Source organism: Phoxinus phoxinus (assembly GCF_949152265.1).
Source record: "Phoxinus phoxinus genome assembly, chromosome: 5".
NCBI lineage: Eukaryota > Metazoa > Chordata > Actinopteri > Cypriniformes > Leuciscidae > Phoxinus > Phoxinus phoxinus.
The window spans coordinates 3,379,087-3,401,399 of NC_136880.1; the positions used below are offsets into that span (position 1 = coordinate 3,379,087).

The 22,313-nt window shown below is 36.8% G+C and overlaps 1 protein-coding gene and 1 long non-coding RNA gene across 3 annotated transcripts in view; both read left to right on the forward strand.

The window, feature by feature from the left end:
* Window positions 1-22,313, forward strand: part of LOC306998331 (NACHT, LRR and PYD domains-containing protein 12-like) — a gene marked incomplete at its 3' end in the record, with an annotated part of 43,752 nt that overhangs the window by 9,729 nt on the left and 11,710 nt on the right. Inside the window, exons 8-10 of the mRNA XM_079612296.1 lie at window positions 12,372-12,542; window positions 13,316-13,489; window positions 16,828-16,998. Of these exons, the coding sequence (XP_079468422.1) occupies window positions 12,372-12,542; window positions 13,316-13,489; window positions 16,828-16,998 (516 nt within the window). The remainder of the gene's footprint in view (window positions 1-12,371; window positions 12,543-13,315; window positions 13,490-16,827; window positions 16,999-22,313) is intronic.
* On the forward strand, window positions 476-5,701 carry LOC306998058. 2 transcript variants are annotated; one of them, XR_013797499.1, is made up of 3 exons: window positions 476-568; window positions 1,532-1,698; window positions 2,523-5,701. It is a non-coding gene; the product is annotated as an uncharacterized lncRNA (long non-coding RNA). The 2 variants fall into 2 exon arrangements; XR_013797500.1 differs by having other exon boundaries at window positions 499-568; window positions 1,547-1,698.

Sequence of the window (22,313 nt, forward strand, 5' to 3'; positions counted from 1 at the left end):
CATTTTGAACATATATTATTTAAAAAATACATTGAACATAAACCTTTTAATTTGTTCCTCATGTTACATCTGTAAATTGTGTAGCCTACATATTGTGTATATTTCATAAAATATATCCATGCCTTATCATGTTTAGTTTTTAATAAATGTTTAGCAATTTTATTTATACACCACGTTAACCATTTATATAAAGCTATATAATATTATAGACTATATTACATTATATTATAGCCTATTATAACCTATTATAAATGACTTTGTAAACATTGTTTTACACTCAATGCTTCATATTCTTATTCCGTTTACAGTTTGGTGATGGCCACGAGTCTATACACTTAATGTTAACCTCACATTTCAGGATATTTTATCTGATTATCAAATAATTCCCTCCATTTCTTCTTTCATGTAAATGCTGCGTGACTTCTACGTATTTTAATTTGCGCGCGCACTGAAAATTCGAGTTGCTTTTGAACCAGATTTGAACTGGAGTTACCATGGAAACGGGCGGGGAGCTCAACTGACGACAAGCAGCAACTCTGTCTCTCACTGTTGGTTTCGCTAATTTCAGGTAAGTTTAGTCCCCAAAATTACACAAATAGTACATGAAAATGTTTCTGACACATTCTTTCATGTAAATAACACGCTTCCGTTGAATATTTACTTTATAGAAATGGTTTAGTGTCTTCGGGAAAAGTCCGTTAGCATCTCAACTGTTAGACTTTAGCTGTAACGTTAACATTAACTTAAGTTTAGGCTTTAGGCTTGTAATCTTGATTAGCGATTTTGTAAAGGTTTTGGTGGCAATTTTTCAATGTGAATGGAAGTAAACTAAATTATCTTAAAATTAATAAACTTAAAAGTATTCACTGGACGGTTATTTCGTAGTTTTTACATGACGGAATGCCCTACAGGAGGGCAAATTGGGGTTTTATAATGCCATTTATGCCTAGTATTAACATGAATGTCACGCAACCGCTTAATTCACAGGTAAGTTAACTTTAATTCCAAGTCAGTTGAATCACCGTTTTCATATTAATGTGCTCTTTTAATTTAACGTTAAGCATACAGCGCGCGCGCGCACACACACACGTTACACACAGATGAATAACCTTACTTCAAAAAATGTATATATTCCTTGACAAGCTACTTTTTGTTTTTTTTTACAAGTGAATGAACGATTTATTTGTCCAAAGGACAAGTACAAGACCAGGGTTAACGTTAATGCCAAGCCCATGGTTTATACATTTTTATAATTTTATTATAATAGCTTCAAAGAAGACCTTTCTCAATGCTGCTATTGTCATACAATGAAAGTATTATATTACTACTTCCATAGTATGGCAAATTAGTACAAATTAGAAAAGTTTAGCAGGTAAAGTTACACAGAATTTTGATGCACATTATCGTATTTTCCCCTCAATGATGGAAGTTCATTAATTTTTTAGGTGTAGCTAATCCTTTACAATGTGTTATTGAACCTTTCCATTGTATAACATTTGTAAGCTACATTTTAATCTTGTGTGGTTTACAGTTTTTTTCCCCACAGAGACTTCCAATGGGACGGGCGTCTGAACTGGCGGATGCGGAGCATCAAGCTTCTACTAGTTCTTCCCCCTCAAGGCCAAAGCATACCAAACAGACATCATCCCATTACAGGACAACCGTTGGATGCATTGACCTCTGAATTGGAGCTCTAAGGTGAGAGAAACTATCCCCGTACTATGCTCGAAGACGAAAATTTTGTCAGCGTGCCAGCATGTTGTTGTGGAATGTACTGTTGCATGAGAAAAAAAACACTCCTCACATGTGAAAACACTTTGCTTTACTAATCACTAACCAATCACATATAGGTCAAAGGTCAGATTACCTGTTTTGAACTATTGATGCCATCAATGGACAGAGACCCCACACACACAATTGTGTTCTTTACTGTATTCTAAAGAATATACTTTTGGTTCACATATGTTTATGGTTGTGTTGTATGCTACTGTATACAACAGTAATGTTTGGCCTAAAAAACATGTTATGTTTCTACATTGCATTGGTGTTTAGTGTACTTGTTCCCGCTCTCAGCAGATTACTGTCACTGTAGAACATTGTATTGAAGTGAAGATATAAGCCTATGAAAGACCAGAGTGCTTTAGATATAGAACAACAGTGTTTACATGGTATATCCAAAAATGTACTATTATGAAAGAAGTGTTTGCCATTTGATGCAAATGCTTCATTCTGTCATGTGGTTATGGCATTTTGAATGCAGTGTTACATTTTGAAGGAGATGTGAGGCATTTTGTGTGTGCAGTTTTGGGAATTGTGTGTAGAGTTTTGAAAAAGGGTGACATCGTTTTGAAAACGTGTTTGCAGTGGGAAAAAACTAATATAAATTTATAGTACTCAAAGCACAGTCTAAATAACTTTAGGGTTAACATTTATGGAGTAGCCACACTGTTATTATCAAATGTTTATGAAATAATAATTCACCAATTTTTAGTAACATCAGTCAATCTGTTTTTTATCCACAGACGGGGCATGAAGAGACTGGACCACAGACTGGACCACAGTGCTAGTTTGGCACACCCACACTACTTATATTTAAGGGATAGTTCACCCAAAAATGAATATTCTGTCAGTAATTACTCACCTTCATGTTGTTCCAACCCCGTAAGACTTTCGTGAAATCTGACAGCTGTCTCACTCCTCCATAGGTCACACGCATCACACACATGACCAGCGTCGGCCAATGGTGAGCCTACGTGGTGACGTGCAACACAGATATACTATGTGCAGTTATACTACGTAAACACACTTAGGCCCACGGAGAACATAATGAATAGTGGAATAAAGTCATTAGTTTTGTTTGTTTTTTGCGCACAAAAAGTGTTCTCGTCGCTTGATAAACATATGGTTGAGCCACTGTAGTCACTTGGACTATTTTAACGATGTCTTTAAAGGTGCAGTGTGTGATTTTTAGAGGCATCTAGTGGTGAGGTTTGCGAATTGCAAACAGCCAGTCACTTACGGCCTATCCCTCCCTTCTCAAACTGGAAGGAGAAGCTACAGTGGCCGACGTAACCAGCACATTTCTCCCCACATAGCAAACCCACAACACAGCGAGGGAGAAGAACCACATGAAACTATCCAACTACAAATTTTTTCTAACAGATTAGTTTAGCTGGCTAGTATGAACTGTTATGCTGTAGGCTAATGTTAGTGTTTTACAGTCAATAGTACTAATCAGCTGATTGTCTCACGAACGTAACCAGCACATTTATCCCCACATAGAAAAGCCATAACACAGGGAGGGAGAATAACTAAGTTACATGAAACAATATACCTACATATTTTACACCACTGACAAGGGAAAAGTCACTTCACACGGTGTCTATGGCTAGCTTCTAGGTAATGCTAACATTATGAAACAACAGTTTTCATTTGCAATGTTAAAGTTGGAATACCTTACCTATCCAGCAGAAAACGGCAACTTCGGCGTCGCTTTGAAAGCCTTTTTCCCTCAGTGAAAGGGAAAGCTTTTCCCTTCCATCAGTGAAAAGCCACACCGATGTTGACCCGTGATTTTTAGATTTACCCTCCGTTGGCTCTTGTCCTAAATAATATGTGATTTCTGCAGCTTCTCATTCAAGTTAGTGACGAAACGCTCTGTAGCGCTGTTTGTTCGCTGTCGGCTACGGTAGAAACATGACGTCACAATATGTCGAGCTTCATAGAAGGGGGTGCCTGCGGTTATGTAGATATAAATGACTCAAAACATAACGGTTCATTAAGTAAGGTCTTTATACACCACTGAAAACATAGTTATGGATCTTATATTGCATTTCTGTCAATAGATCCTCAGAAATATTACACATTGCACCTTTAATAACTATTCTGGGCCGGCAAGTTTCAATCCCTCAAGAAGCCTATGGAGGAGTGAGACAGCGCTCAGATTTCATCAAAAATATCTTAATTTGTGTTCCGAAGATGAAGGAAAGTCTTACGGGGTTGAAACAACATGAGGGTGAGTAATTACTGACAGTTTTCATTTTTGTGTGAACTATCCCTTTAAGACTTCCGTTCATCTTCAGAACACAAATTAAGATATTTTGATGAAATATGAGAGCTGGCTCACTCCTCCATAGGCTTCTAGGCAATTTCATTCTGCCGGCCCAGAAAGTTAGTAAAGACATGTTAAAATAGTCCAAGTGACTACAGTGGCTCAACCTTAAGTTTATCAAGCAACGACAATCATTTTTGTGGGCCTCTTGAGTGAGTTAACAAAAGTGCCGCACTACATCGAGACCCATCTGCGTCATCTTCTCAGTTCTCGCTGATCTCGTGAACTCTAGGGCTGGGGCGATTAGTGGTCGACCGATATATCGCCCAGGCTGATATATCGGCCGATATAAGGCATTTTTCAAATATCGGCGTTGGCCGATTAGTTTTTCTGATTGGCCGACGTTTTGGAAGCGGGACTTTTATTTTGACGGGCGGCGCTGAGAACACGAGCGCCTGAGAAGAGAACAGCAAACGCCTTTCTGACTTATTTCAAAAGCATCATACTACTACATTCTCTTTAATAAATGATTCAATAACAAATACATTTTGTCACTTGTTGCCACCTTGTGGCGAAACAATGTAATCGATAAATGCGTTATTTTAAGCTGATTTAGGGGCCGATCTAGCCTGGCTAACGCCAGACCCAATTCTCGTTGAGACTTGGGTCTGGGAACCACATGTGCATTTTCTCGTATTTGAGGCGTGGTTTACGAATGCCCGGCGCCGTTTATTGGGTGCTAAGAATGTCTATCAAATGCGCCTGTACGTAGCTCATAGCCAATCGTTTCCATTATACCAGACGACGTATGTAGAGACGCCAAAAGCTGCTCTTTTTTCAAAATAAACTTGCGTTCTAAACTACTTAGAACAATATCTAAGGCTGCATCAAAAGGTAGCTTCGCGTGAATCGCGTCTGCTGCCATGTTGAATCCATAGATATAAACAAACTGCTTAGTTGTGTCGCATGTCGTCATCGTCTTGCTGCTCCCTCCCCGTTCTGTGATTGGTTCCCTAAACGAGGCGAAAATCTGGTCCATGGCCATCAACTCCGAGCGGTAAAAGTGTTTTTTCCACTGTCCAATTGAATGAATGGAGAGGCGGGTCTTCCGTTGTAGTGATGAAAGCTACAGTTGCTTTGAACGCCGGAGAGTGTGATGATGGAGGATAGACTTGTGGTGCTCTCGCGGGTTACCAGGAGCTTAACGACTTCAGGAATCGTAATGTTAACAGAAAGTAAACAAAGTTAATAAAAGGCTGATTTGACGTTTACTTGACTGACAGGACAGCTGTTTCTGTGTTTGCCTAGCAGCCAACATAAAACGCAGATCACTGCTCGTTCTGTGTGATTGGAACGATCACTGGTGCTGTTCTCTCAGGTTTCATCGAAAATATCTTAATTTGTGTTCTGAAGATGAACGGAAGTCTTACGGGGTTGGAATAACATGAGTAATTACTGACATAATTTTTTGGTGAACTAACCCTTAAACACAGTTTTCATTTCATTTAAATGTTTACATGAAAATATTTGTAGTTGTTTTTTTAAGCTATTATGTAGCGTTTAAAATGTATGATAATCATATGAAATGTTCTACTTTTTGATGTGATGTAAAAGTGCGCTTATAATTCACATGGTTGTTTTAATAAAAAAATTAAGTTGAACAAATGGTGCAGAATTGTTTTTCTAACCTTAAAATAACATTTTCACATGAAAGACAGTGGACATTTTAATGTTCTTTGAATGTTGTATTGTTAATAACATTTTGGGGGAAAACGTTGCAGGAACGTTATGCTTACCTTAAGATAATGTTCCAGCAACGTTATGCCAATGTTCCAGCAATGTTATGCGAACGTTCCGACAACATTATGCTAACCTTAAGATAACGTTCCATGACCGTTATGCTAACCTTAAAATAACGTTCCATGAACGTTATGCTAACCTTAAGAATGTTCCAGCAACGTTATGCTAACATTCTAGCAACGTTATGCTAACCTTAATATAACATTCCAGCAACGTTATGCTAACCTTAAGATAATGTTCCAGCAACATTATGCTAACATTACAGCAACGTTATGCTAACATTCCAGCAATGTTATGCTAACCTTAATATAACGTTCCAGCAACGTTATGCTAACCTTAAGATAATGTTCCAGCAACGTTATGCTAACCTTAATATAATGTTCCAGCAACGTTATGCTAATGTTCCAGCAACGTTATGCTAACCTTAAGATAATGTTCCAGCAACGTTATGCTAATGTTCCAGCAACGTTATGCTAATGTTCCAGCAACGTTATGCTAACGTTCCAGCAACGTTATGCTAACGTTCCAGCAACGTTATGCTAACGTTCCAGCAACGTTATGCTAACGTTCCAGTAACGTTATGCTAACGTTCCAGCAACGTTATGCTAACCTTAAGATAACGTTACAGCAACGTTATGCTAACGTTCCAGCAACGTTATGCTAACGTTCCAGCAACGTTATGCTAACCTTAAGATAACGTTACAGCAACATTATGCTAACGTTCCAGCAATGTTTTGCTAACATTAAGAAACCATTCCAGCAACGTTAAGCAAACTGGACATTTCAACGTTTTTAGAACATTTCAAATCAACGTTCCCACAACGTTCTCAGAACATAATTTTGTTAGCTGGAGACCTGAGAAAGACAAAGACCCATAATGGCCCTATCAGGTGCTATCAGGCCATATCATTATGAGGAACCTTGCACAAAGAATGAAGAGTGAATTTAAAAAAAGAATGGCTTTTTGATTTTTTGGATTTATTTACAACACAACATAATCCAAAGATACACAACAATGGACAAAAAAAGTACATTATTGAACACACTGATCACACCTTGCAGGAATGTTTATTCCTGAAACATAGTACATACCTGTCATTTCCATATTGTTTGATTTTTCATTTTACCAAGTCAGCAGGACTCCATCATAGGGCTGGGCGATATTACCAAAATCTCATATCACGATTTAAGTCATCTCATATCCCGATAACGATATATATCACGATATAGTACCTTTTCTGTAAATTCAATCAATTAATAATTTTTATATATAATTACTACATGGAAAATACTTTTAGCATATATCAAATAAAAGAAAAGTTTATATATATATTGAGTATATATTAAGTATATCCTCAAAAATGTTTTATATATATATATAAAAAATGGTTGATTAAGAATGTAGAAATATAAAATATGAACGAAATATAAAACACTTTTCAAAAACAAATGATTACAGGCCCAACATAAAATATTGCTATATAAAATACATAATGTAAAAATTCAATGGAAGATGTTTAAAATGTAGCAGAAATCAGGGCTCCGAACCTGTTCAATGAACGAAAACAAACAAACGAAATTTTGACAGGAGCATAACCAGAAACGGAAACCAAATTAAATGTAATCGTTCTGAACAGACACGCTTATTCGAAATGGCCATTAACCGGTTAACAACGTTATTTTATCGTTCTGTTAAATATTTTAATTTGCCAGTCAACCAATCACGAATTCAAATAGTACAGACTGAGCAAATGTGATATTGACGCGCATAGCCTATCCAACGTGAGTGAAATGCCCATGCTCAGCTGTCAGTCATCATTGATAAGTCACAATGGGAATGCGCTGGCGTTAGTTTTCCATACTGTATGTCACCAACTGTCAAAAAATTAGGCCTACATTTCAGTGAAAATGAATAGCAGGTAATATGCAACTTTTTGTTTTTTGAAACCAGCGAAAATTGCAGGATAGTGTAGAACATGGATCCACACAACGTCATATCACGCACTTAAAGCGCTTCTGTGAACGGAGAAAACAGAATAAAGCTAAATATATAAAACTAATATATAGGCCGTCCGATATGCGAAATATAGGCTATTTGCCTTAAATAATTACAGATTAACAAAACAAGAGGAAGCATTTTGCTGAGCTTCGGATCATGCGACAGGGTCCAAAGTTCACAAAAAGGAAACCGAGATGGTAGAAAAGGGAATTGAGCTTGTTTTCTGTATTTTACGGCTTTACAGTTTTGAATAATTTCTTGCTTCTATCCGTATGACCATAAATTACGAAGTAACGGATTCCTGTTCCTGTGATCGCGCCGACGCTTCACGGCACGCGCACACGTTCTTGCATTGCTAACTTGACATAGCAGCGTTCATTATCAAAATATAATAGTCAACCAAACATATAAAAATTTAACCAAATCATGTTCATGCTACAGAGGTAGCCCCTCATTTAGGAACGAGCTCCTCGGTTTGTCCTGGCTGGTCCTGCTCGGAAACACCCGGTTCTATCACCCTTTGCCATGTTATTCACGTTTCTGCCTGCATTCTCATGGCGGCGTGTAAGATTGCAGTCCTCCAAATGATGAAAAAGTTTTGCCGTAAATAAACAATGTTTTTTGCGACACCACGATATGAACGATAGAGCATAATATGAATCGATAGACTTTTTATATCGTCCATCCGATATATATCGTCATATCGCACAGCCCCACTCCATCAGTGTCATCTAGTCCCTGTTAAAAACAAACAAAAAAACAACTGAGAACATATAAATATATTCCTTAGACGACGTTATGAAATGAGATTGGCGTAAAAACATGAAGCCTATGTTTGGCGCGTTTTGCTTTTCAAAACCCAAACCCACAGAGTGTGCAGAGAACATTATTGAAGCGATCGAACCGCTCCAAACTATGAAACATTATTGCTAGCACATTATAAACATCCAAGTTTGAGCAGATATCAATGAACACAGCATTTAACAGTAAACACTAGGGGTGGCTCGATACCACTTTTTCATGTCCGATACCGATATCACACACTTGAGTATCTGTCGATACCGATTGATACCGATACAATACCATATATTCCACACAGCTGACATGATAACTTAATAATTAAGTCCCTCCAGAAAAACGTAGAGTTTTTTTGTGATTGTTGCGGGCAAAAATCCTTGATTATGCGGCACGTTTTCTTTAAAAAATGCGATGGAATATGCGGGATATTTATGCAATTTTATGCGATGAAATTGCGGGAACTTGCAAAAATAGCTGGAACTTGCAAAAACTGCGGTTTGATGAAAAAGAGAAAAAAAAAATTTTCCCCCAACACCCTATTCACTAGGCTACTACTTTAATGTTTAGAGTAATTTCTTATTACTTCCTATGATAAGCAAGCATACTAACTCACATAAAGTGCTGGGCATATTTAAGTTCTCATCTTGTTTTATTTCAGACCTTAATAAACACATGGCTCAAACTTATAAAACATTGATGAGTCGAACAAGTTCTGTAGCTTTACAAAATGAATATGCTACAACTTCTGTAAAAATGACAGTGGCAAAGTGGTTGTCCAGCGGCGACTTCCGCCTGTGGTCCAACCAGTGCTTAATTTGTAAAGTGGGAGGTCCCGGAGCGCAGAGGGGGGGTGGATCCGGCGACTCAAAACGGGGGTTGGAGGAAACGAAAAAAAAAAAAAAAAAAAAATTACACTGGCTACGTAGCTTCTCTGCAGGGACAGCATGTGCTGCTAGATCATTGACGGGGAGCTGCGCAAAACTTGGCAAATTGGTCACTAAATATTTAATATTCAGTTAAAGATCACAATTAAAGTTTTAATTTTATTAAATTGAACAAGCGCAGCATTCAGCATTCAATCAAATAGGCCTGCCGCCTATTCTAAAAGATGTAGGCTATTATTAATAATAATGTTATTTCAACACAATATCTCGTTATTTCAAAATAATATGTGTGCGTGCATCTGTAAATCCGGTGACACGTGTTTTCTCTAAAAGTGTCGACTCGGCTGCAAAGATGGAAGTTGACGATCGCCATCTCCGTGTGAACGCGCTTATAGAGAAATGCACATAAAGAAGCCTAATAATGGATTATCAGAGAGTAGCCTTTTTCTTTTTTCGTTTTGAATTATTTCGTTTAAAGACATTTCAAGCTTTGTGTATTTTATGTATTTGTCATGTCTGTGTGAGGCATAGCCTACACTGAGTTTCGTTAAGTTAGGATACGCTCTAGTTTACGTGCAATACAAGTGAGCGCGCGGGCGCCTCCGTTATATTTGTTTCGTCGGCCTATTCATTAAATACAGGCAATTGGTTGATGAAAAATTTATTAAAATTAAGATACAATTTATACAAAACGAAATTCACTTTAAAGAAAGGCTTTCTATAACAACTTCAACGGTCAAAATCATGTCTGACCCGCTCCATGTCTCATATTGCGCATCTATCTTACTCGGTCGTGCTGTTCACTTTTCATAAATCAACATAAATGAAAAAAAAAAAAAAAATTATAATATTTTAACAAATATGAAACGCGCTTTTTTTAATGGCTACAACAGTATAGTATGCCTACATAGCCTACTCTCTATTTGTACAAATTTCTGCACATTAATTTAATTCTGAATTTTGCACACACAAGTTGAAAGGCATTTGTTTAAAAAAAAAGTTCACGGATAATTGTGCGTGCATTTATAAGCCTAATCATTATGATACTAAAATCCTAACAAATAGCTATGTACAAAAAATCAGATGAGCGCATAATATGAACGGTTAAGCATTTTCCTCCCATAGAAAACCATTAGGCTATAAGAACGCTTAATGTGGCTTAAAGCAGATTAGAATGTCCCCTTATTATGTCGAAATAACGAGATATCGATACTAGGCTACTGTGTCCACCGTGGTCTCCTTTTTGATCAGCGGAAACGATTTTTGATAGTTTGGGATCTGACTGTCCAGCGTATTTGAAAAAGTTAAGCAAACTTTCCTGTCTTTTTGACATTTTTCCCCTGAGTGAAACGTTTGAGGCTAACAGCAATCTCAACTCGTACAACAAGCGCGCAAGTCATGCGTCACAAACATTGAACACTACACAAACTTTAGTGACACAGGAGGTGCCGGATCCAATAAAAAAGGTTCCGGATCCAATGTCGGAGGTGCCGGAACATGTTCCGGCGTGTTCCGGCTCAAATTAAGCCCTGGGTCCAACACACAGTTGTCATGTAACACACTGGGAAACTGCTTTGCGCGGTCTTTTGCGCTTATGTTTGTTGGCAAATGAGAATGATTTGCGAGCTTCATCATGGTTTCATCAGCATTACGGGGTTTGCAGCTTTTCAATGATGTCGCGCAATTACGTCACTTCATAACGTTCCCATGGCAACAGGGCAAATGGCTGCGCTTGTGTGAAGTAAACGCAACATTTTTCAACTTTCTGCTAAGGTATATGTGACTTTTTTGCAACGAAAATGCGGGGATTATGAAATCATGCATGCCCGCTTATTTTGCGCGCGGAAATCTGCAATTTATGCGGCGAAAGTGCGGCGTATTTGAATAAAATGCGCTCCCCGTATAAATATGCGGACTTTGGCTGATTTTGCATTGAATCATGCGATCGCATAATCGCGTTTTTCTGAAGGGACAATTGCTGAGAGGGCTCGCTTACCTCACTCACCTCTAGCTACCGTTCACGTGATGCCAGTGTTGCCAAGTCCGCTGTCTCTCCCACCCCGAAACGCGATTAGCTATTTTTAAGAAGCAATTGGTCGGGATTTGTATGTGAAAATCTGGCAACCCTGCGTGATGCATGTTGCTCATCTCTCTTTACGGCATGTCTCTCAGGTGTTGTTAAGCATTTGTATGACAATTTAGGACTAAGGGACATGATCGTATCGGATCGGGTTATACTCCCGCGATTCATGCAATTTCCGATCCAGTGATTTTGGCCAGTATCGGACTAATACCGATACCGAATATCGGATCGGCGCACCCCTAGTAAACACTAGTCTAAACATTATAATATGCATCATAAATTTCATAGCCTACTTTTATACCATGCTGTATTTTATTATGAACATAAAAATATCCTTGTGTTGTATAGGCTATATTTATTTATCATTGAAAGGTTGCCTACCTTTCTATAGTTCATATTTCAACATGTTTCCATTAATTTCATAAATTTTAGTCAGGCACCAGTTCAACTATGTGAAGTTAATATTGTTGAATATTAAGTGTCCCCAACTAAGCAAGACAGAGGCAACAGTGGCAAGAACCTAAACTCCATCAGGTGACATAAATAGAGAAAAAAATCCTATAGCTATAAAAGCTTTACACAAATATTGTTTTCAAACATGCTTCATTTTATCTAGGAAATTTGTCCTAGATAAAATGTCCTTTTATCTAGGAAATCTGTTTATGTAACAAAATTAATGGAAAATGTATTTAATATTTGTATATAGAACATGTATTGTATGTGTTCCATCTAATTCTGTGTTGTGACTTATTGTAGGTTGAATGATTGTAACTTAACAGACAAAAGCTGTTCAGCTCTGGCTGCAGTTCTTGGATCAGACACCAATCTGAAAGAGCTGAACATGAACAGTAATTATCTGCAGGATTCAGGAGTGGAGCTGATCTGCACTGGACTGAAGAATATAACGTGTAAATTGGAGATACTGAGGTAAGTTGAGCCACAGGAGTCACATGACTAGAGTGAGGTGCGATGACTGACAGGACGATGCCGGAGGCAAAAGCGCAAGATAACTTTTCTGAAAAATTAAAAAAGATCTTTTATTTATTTGTTACAACGTGGGTATACCATATCAATCCTGTCATTTTGCTATTTTATTGTTGTTGTTGTTTTTTCGTCGAGAAATATTGAAGTGACATTAAGCATTCATTTTGTTCCAAGAAAAGGAAAGATCTAACATTAAATATCAGAATAAGAGCTACAGATCATGAGGGCATTGGCAAGTATCTTTTCTTGTAAAATAAGTGCTCCACACGGCTCTGGGGGGTTAATAAAAAAGCTAGTTATTTTAGTCGATACAGTTTTAAATAAGGATATTTTTCTTACACAAACCCATCGCTTCACTTCAGAAAGCCTTTATTAACCCCCCAGAGCTGTGTGGAGCACTTTTATCATGGATGGATGCACTTTGATGGAAAAAATATACAGCCATTCACTGCCATTATAAAGCTTGGAAGAGCCAGGACATATTTTTAAAATAATTCTGATTGTATTAATCTGAAAGTAGAATGTCATATACACCTAGGATGACTTGAGGGTGAGTAAATCATGGGCTAATTTTCATTTTTGTGTGAACTATACCTTTAACAAGACGACTAAGATGGGCTTCCTTGTTGTAGAGGCGACTGGAAGAGCGATCATTCAGATTTATATTGTTCAGGTTTAACTGATTATTCAGCTGAGTGTTTTCCTCTCTGTTCTAGACTCTCTAACTGCAGTGTGACAGAAGAAGGTTATAAAGCTCTGGCCTCAGCTCTGAGATCAAACCCTTCACACCTGATAGAGCTGGATCTCACAGGGAATGATCCTGGAGAATCAGGAGTGAAGGAGCTCAATGATTTACTACAGGATCCAGACTGTCAACTGAAGACACTGAGGTGAGACGGGATCTAATAATTATGATAGTATACTAATAATATGGAGGCTAAGTATTCATAACTAATATATTATTTTAGCTATACAATTAGCTTGACAATTTGTTGCATCAAAATGATCAAGGTCAGAGGGTTGTTCCATAAAACAAGATTAGAATACAAGCCAGGCTTATTTTGGTTAGTCAAACTTATTGTCTATTGATTCTTTTTCATAAAGCAAACTTAAAATAGTTCAAATTCAGTTACTCTGGCAACTTATGCTGGGAAACTAGCCTGGTCCAGGGCAGGCTAACTGTCAGGCTAAGCCTCAGTTGTTGCACAGATCCTCTGCACAGATCCTCTAACACTGACCAATAGGAACACAATGACTGATATTCTCTCATACATTATTTGACTTTATTAATCACTATCAGTCCAAAAATAAATATACAAGAAAATCAACTTAAATAAGGCTACAATGATAAATGAGATAATATAGACCTACAAACGTGTTAAATTCTATATGAAATGTTTATGTTATCGTTGATGTATATCCTACAGTTTTTCTTTTCTTACTGGCTGAATGTTTTGTGCCCAAGATTTAATTAGATAGTTTTAAAGATTTATGAATACATTTCTCTCTGGTTTTAATTGGCAGCTGTAGTACATTTTTATGGTTATTAGAAGAACATTAGAACATTACAATCTAAAATAGAATAAAAAAGCTTATTAAAGCAGAAGTTAAAATCACAAAATTTACAATAAATAATTACAAAAGCACAGATTACATTTTAACTGGTAAGATGAATCTGTGCTTAGTAATTGGACTATATTAGACTTGATTTACCCCATTACAATAGTCCATTTACAGTTATTTCTATCATAAATAATACACTTATTTGTAGGTTTAAAATTCTAAATAATAAACATCTAATGTCCAACAACAAATGTTTTAGCATATATATATATATATATATATGTACTTTATTATGTCTTTCAATTCAAACACATTTAGTACAAATGTACAGTTAAAGACATAATATTTTCCCCCAATAAATCCTTCTTATTTTTCCTTCTACTTTTTTTCTTTTGTGATAATACCCACCAACACATAATTGGAACAATAACCAATACGTACATAGTTAGACACATTTACATATGAAAAAAAGGGAAAAATTAAACATTCACATATTTATATCAAACTCTTATAATGACACATAATTCCTAATAAGTTATTCAAGTAATATTATTTAAATTTTAAATATTAAATAATTAAATAAATAAAATAACAAATAACTAGAATTAAAAGGTAGGGAATGTTATTTAGTTATAGGCTAATATGTATTCCTTTATTTTATGGAATATTCTTTGAATTTAGAGTTGCACATATCTTTTCAAAATGTATACTTTTGCTCTTAATTTCATGTTATCCTCTCCATAATGTACCGTATAAACTAAATCCAACCAAACATTCTTGCTTTCTCCAAAAAAAAAAAAATTTGCTTTAAAAGCTGTAATTCTCAGCATTGTAAATAAGTATAAGTCATCTTTATTAAGTAGCTTAGGTCCTAAACCCAAAACTATATTTTGTATCTTTATTATATTTGGTTTCTTAAATTCTTCCCTGAATTACTTCCGTTTAATTTTTATTATTATTTTAAGTATAAAATATAAGTGTAATGAGCTATAAGTTCACTGTAACTTATCCAACATCCTAAAGATAAATTGTTATAATTAGAAGATATTTCTGATGTTATAAAATATCGCATAGCCTATTTTTTTTCCAAGCAAAATGTATATATTAGTCAGAATTATCGCGCTCCGATTTGGCGCACAAGCGCGCAGCAGCGCTCGTTCAATATGAGGTTTAGCAGCAAAATGGAAATATTTGCTCGATTTTTCTAAGATTTACAGATGGAGAATATTCCTGTGAAATGTAAGTTTTGCAAACACCATGTTTCAAACGCATAAAACGGCACAAAATATATGCAGTTTGATGGTGGATCGATTTGATCTATGATCGCCCTCTAGGGCTGCTTAAGAAACGCGTGCACACGCAGTTATCTAGACTAGATAAACCTGGATCAAATTAGTGGGATTGCGTGAACTTGAATGACCTTTAATGAAACCGCTTTAGCCCCAACTTATTTGTTAGGTTCATTCAAGTCAGGTTTTGGAGTTTAATCCCCGCTTTTCTTGGCGTCTTTTATGGAACAACCCTCAGATCAGATGCTGCAGCTTCTGTCATGATGATGATAAACGTCAACACAGTTTAGTTGTGATACGAGCTAAAGGTCAAATAGACATTATGGGTCAGTATATGGGCTGCTATTCTGGAGTATACCTTGATAATTGAAATGAACAATTTTATTTTTGTGCACACTTCTCATCAAAATTCTAGATATCCTTTTAGTTAAAGAGTTTTCTGAACACAATATTTTGGCATCAATCCCAGATTCACTGCATCTCTACAGCAGGTCTATCAGTCTCCAGATGTTCACAAACATGCAGTTTCACAGCCAGTGTTCTCTGTGCTGACGTTTCTCACTTCTCCTGCTTAAAAGCCAGAATTCATTTCTCTTAATTTCACACTCTGTATTCATACTGAAAACCATGATCTAGTGAGCTTTTGTCCTTCTGCTCTGTGAGACGTTTCTGTTCTTATGCAAGGAAGTAAATTATATATATAAAGCACATTTAAATATAGCAGAGCTATCCAAAGTGCTGAACATAGTAATGAAAAATAAATAAATAAAAGCACAGAAACGTAAAACCAAACAAAACAAACAGTGAAACAAGGATATTAAGTATCAAAACGCCAGGGATTAGAGATATTACGTTTTAAATTTTGATTTAAAAATGTAAATGGAAGGTGCAAGGCGGATGTCCAGAGGCAATTGATTCCATAGACGGGGGGCGGCAACTGAGAAAGCTCTGTCTCCCTTAGTTTTTAAACAGTAGCGGGGGATAGATAATAGAGCCTGGTCTGCAGATCTTAATCTGGAAGATGACAGAAGAGTAAGAAGATCTCTTAGATAAAATGGAGCTTGATCATTATAACAAGATTTTAAACTGAATTCTAAAATGAATCGGGAGCCGATGAAGGGACGCTAAAATTGGGGTGACATGATCATATTTCTTTGTTCCCGGGCAGCAGCCTTGCAGCTGCATTTTGTACCAACTGGAGGCGACCAAGTGATGACTGAGTTTGCTTTAGGACTGAGTGTCGCTCTAGTTTCCTTCAAATTTATATTTATTTGTATATTTAAATGTTCAAATAAAAATAAAAATACATTTATCGTATCAATATTTTTTGTAGTGCAACAGACATTGAGTTGAGAACTGAATTGACTCTTCTGCAGGTTTGTGAGTCCTGCTGCAGAGAAAGCCTGTCAGTATGTGGATAGAGTTGTGCGTATAAACCCGTTACTCCAGAGAAAGCTGAATCTGATTGGACATGAACTAGGAGACACACGAGTGAATCAGATCGCTGCTCTACTGCAGGATAAACACTGTCGACTCAACACACTGACGTGAGTATTGCTCATTTATTTATAATATTGCTTTACTTTTAGTTGTAATGTTAGCTGATGATCATATTTCCTCACTTGTTTGAGTCAGAGCAGTTTTTTCCTCAGCGTCACACAGAGCCACAACAATTTAAAGTAATAAAATTAAACAGCAAATTAAAAACACAATTAAAACGTGATATCAAGCTTTAAATATTTGGTTAAGACAGACAGTTTGATCATGGGTCAATAATTATTTCAGTAACTGTAGAGTCAGAACAATGTTTTTGTAACATCAGAATCAGAAATGTTCATAACTGCTTTCAATCAATGTTTGTATTTCACAAAATTTAAAATGTCAAATTTTGGTGCAGTATATAATGTATATAATGTATAACTTGTAAAAATTGAAGAAGTGCATTTTAAAAGTCTGTGATCAGTGTCTGCCTGTAATAAGATCCACTGAAGGCAAGTTGACTGAACACTAGTGATGAGCGTTTAGAAACACGCTTCATGAAGCTACGAAACCTTTACAAATCTTTGGTTTCAAATCAGTGGGTCGGAGTGTGTATCAAACTGCCTAAGTCACATGATTTCAGTAAACGAGCTCCGTTACGTTATAACTGTTTCGACACATTTCAAAATGTCAATGGTTCACCGCCGAGGGGCGATGATCTCTGTGAACCCATGAATCATGCAGATTTACTGAGATTGAACAAATGTTTGTGAAATATTGTAAATATTAAAGTTATAGCTTATTTAGAGAAATCCGCAGAATGGCTTAGTGCAGGCGCTAACGGCTCCATATATGTATCTCGTAATTTACCCCACTAATAATGTCCATAATGTTACCAAACTTCTATATTAGTGCAAATAGGTTCCGTACTCATAAACTTCCCAATGCCTCGTTTTATAAGTACATCATAAGTTTATTAAAATAACACTTGCCTGATGGGTTATGCCACTGCTAGACCGGACGTTGACGTCACTTCGGTGAGTTGAGAAAAGTCAGTAAAAGTCCCTTGCAAAACTCACCAGTGCCATCACACTACATCCTTATGCTTTGCTTTCTGCCAGGACTTTTACTGACTTCAGAACAGTGAATCATTTTGCCACAAAATGGTTTAATTGATTTGAAGCTTTGAAAAGCTTTGTTTGTATTCAAATAAACGTGAACAAAACTAAAAAAACAAAGACTTGATTGAGAAACACGAAGGTCACCAACAGCAGTCACAGGGAACAAAGCCAGACAGAAGACAATGGCAACATGAAGGCAGGGCCGTACGCAGGACTTTATAAAGACTGAGGTCCCAAAATTGATGTTGCTGTGGGGGTTCGGGGGACATTTGTGATTTTCCTGATCTATACATGTGCAATTTAAGGTGTTTGAAGGACAAAAAATGGATATCATTAGCTTTAAAAGCATGTCAGTGGGCAGAAGCATATATTTTTAGTCAAGCAGAAAACAGATTCTTAAACATGAGAATCAGATTAATACTCATAATAATAATTTGTTACATTTATATAGCGCTTTTTTTAGCTTAAATGTTGCAATGAATGATCCACACTACAACATTGAATGCATAGATGTTATGCTTATTGTGGACAAAACACAATCACTTATTCCAAACAGGAATGAGAAATGATTCAATGATTATTTTGCAAAGATGTTATATTTCAATGAAACGCCAATGCAATCCTTCTGTGTCCAGAGGCATATGAGCAATATGTGTGAGCATCAAAGATCAGTTTCAGCAACTTGTTTCTTTCCTGAATTAATCAATGTTTTTGGACTAATCGATTCAATTAATGGTTCAGTTACTCACTCATAAAGACAGTCACGTGTCGCCCCCTTCTGGCTTAATGATGCAAGTTACACAGACAAGTGGAGTAATACAGTGAAAAGTCCCAGTGCTGATACTGGTGAAGTATTCAAACACATTCGAGGTATACAAATATATATTTATACAATAATACTATTATGGAAATATATTTAATAGGTGCTTGTGCTGTTAAACTGAGTTTATAGTTTCTGCTGTAATAGCGAAGAACATAATATCTGTGTTAAATATGAATCCATTGTAATAATGATAATCTCACCCTGGGCACAGTATGCAATACCTGCTCTTCCTCTCTCATCTTCATCACATTCTCTCTTTCTTCTTCTCTCAGTCTCCTTATCTTCACCTGTATATCTTCCCTTCCCAAAAGCTGAGCTTTGATTGATAGTCTTTGCAAACTGATTATTTCTGTCTGTTGTTCATAACTTCTATCATAAAACAGCGGGTTAGTTTCGCTGCTTGCATCATATCTCACACTTTATGGCCGTTAACTGAAGCGGGTCGTGAAGCGGCGCTGGAATTCGCGCTCGACTCGCAGCTTCTATGAACATACAGCCCGTCTACTTTGACTTGATTGGTCATCTAAAACATGGTGACATTGACATTGAGTGTTGTTAGTCCGCTGAAGCAGCTCAGATGAGGTTGTTTATCGTGGTGATGTGCAATATCATTACAACACCAAAGTAGAGTTAATATTAGCCAATTATTTCACAACCTTCATTATATAGACCATATATAGTCCCTTTCAGCGCTGCCCTCGTTGTCTTTTGACTTCCGGTCTGCATTTCACAGCGATCTTGCGTATTTATGAATGAACGGCTCGTTTTAAAATCTTCCCGGTCTACTGACATTTGTTAAGACATCTGCTTAAAACATTACCATGCTCATGATAACTTTCATTAACTCTACAATAAGTGAATCCACTTCACCAGCTAATTACTCCTGGACAGCGATGCCATAGAAACATGGGCGTCAGTTTGGTTTGAAATGTGCTGGGGACAGAGACGCTTTCGGAAGTGCATTTCCAGAAGTGCTGGGTACAATGACGCATTTTTCTCTTTCACGCACGTCATGTTTTGAAAGACGATGCCCTGTAGCTTACTAATGTAAATAAATAAAAATGTATACAAAAATGTGTTGATGATGTCCGACTCGTTTTATGAAGAAGAAAGCCTTAAATTTTCAAAAAGCATTAGACATATGACCTACTATTCTGCTTCATAAATGTCAGTGCCGAGAATCTCCATGTGAATAAATGCATGATCCGCCTATTTAATGTGTACCTTCATGGTCCAGTGGCAGAACTTTCACCAAGCCTGTCAGAAGTTCTGGCTTCTGATCCACATTTGTAGGCCCTATATATTTTTTATCTTTTTTCTCATCAAAACCGAATATGTTCATCAGTGGTTATATATCAAGCAGGGACACGTTTGAGAGTCTCCGCAACGTATTGAAGCGCGCGTATGGAAGTAAAATAATGCCAAATGATTTTGAAATAAAAAGCCTGTTGAATTGCACTACTTGAAAAAAAATATGGATTGCATTTACCATGCTTGCATTTTAATTCGTTGTATTTTTAGGTCTTGCATTTTTATGGGCTGAAATTCAACATGGTTGTATATTTAAGCTGTGAATATTTCAATTCAAAACATTTCAAACACATTTTCATTAATAAAAACTCAATAATCCATTTTCACCTTTTATATTTTACTTCCAAAATATTCAAACTGTTTAAAAATACAACCTATAATATTCAACAGGCAATTTTCGGTCCATTTTATTTCGCATTACAAATTCGCTTCCACAAATTCAGTGGTTCAAATTCGACAGTAAATTCAACATTGACATCCAGGAACTGCAGGAAAAGCAGTAGATTACCGAGCATAATCTCCATCTGCTGTTAGTCGTCCTCACCAGCAGGGGGCGCAAGCGCTTGTTGTTGACGAAGACCAGAGCAACAGTTAGAGCAAGCCTAGTCTCGCGTAGCCAGACCTTCAGACTGACGGCTGAAGGTCTGGAATTCATAGCAGCTTTCTTTGGCCAAGGCCCGCCCATAAGGCAGTTTGACCGACATGTCAAACAACCAATTACAGTTCGTTTCGTTCAGCGTCGCGTTTCGGGGCGTGGAAATGTCCCCACAACAACAGACCGGCGTGCAACAAGTCTCCACTAAGTGCCTCAAACAAACTCCTGGACTTACATACTTTTGAGAATCCTACGTTTAGCTGATCTTGATAAATGCTCATTGTCACTCATGTAAACACAACAGTTTTTCTTCCGCAATCACACGTCTGCGCTTTGTTTCCCGGCGGACCGAACATAAACGTGACACTCGCGCCGCCCGGAAATCCGAAAAAATTTAACCAATCAGATGACGACTTCGACATTCTTGAAGTGTTTCCAGTTAAGTGTACCATATGCATCAGACGTTTAGCCAGCGTTCCGTGGGCGTGACGTCTGAGGCTGAGACTAGAGCAAGCCATTCATTCATAAAAACTGATTTATAGAAATGTATGTGTATTTGTGAATATTATGAGGGCTGTTTTTATGTGTATTGCTCAGAAAAACACAAAAATAACCCATTTCCACTTATTTGGTCAAACTTATAAGTGCTTTTATTATTTTCAGTGATGTGCAGCCTGTACATATCTGTTCACATCTCAAAAAATTCATGACCCTTTAAAAATTATATGAAATGAATGTGTAAACGAACATAAAGTAGTATATTTAAATGAACAGTGTGTAGTCTTTCTCTGTGTTACCTGCATCTGGATATCCCTGTTTATTTGTCAGCAAAAGTCTGCTGGATGAAGCTAAACATGCTAGTTGATCATCATAAATCTGATTCATTTTATTTTCTCTTTCTGTCTTCAGTCTGAGTCGATGCAGTATTACAGAGAAACAGAGTCTCATCCTGACTTACGCTCTGAGATCAAACCCGTCACACCTGAGAGATCTGGACCTGAGCGGGAATACACTAGGAGACTCTGGAGTGAAGCACTTATGTGCCGTACTGAAGGATTCACACTGTAAACTGGAGAGATTGAGGTCAGTCACGTTCACATACAAGAATCAAAATGCTTAAAATCACTTCAACAGTTTAAGGCGAGACACTACAGGTGAATAGGGTAAAATGTGTAACTAGCAGATATCACCATGAAACTTTCCCAGTTGATTGCCTACATTAAGATGAGAAAAAAATGTATTACAAGTTTTCTGTAATTTAATGTTTAAATATGCAAATTAGGCATTGTCTAATTAAATATGTGCTAATTTGCATATATATATTTTTTTAAATCTGAGTATTGGATAAAGCCAGGTTCAAAATTATTTTTTTATTGTGTTCACATATTAGATGGGGGAAAATTACAGAGGGATTTATGGATATCTACTTTTGTTATCCTGTAAATCAGAATTATACTATGAAAAGCCTTAAATAGATTTTTGCCACGTTTTTTGGAATAAAATGTTATATAAATCAGGCAAGGAATAATATAT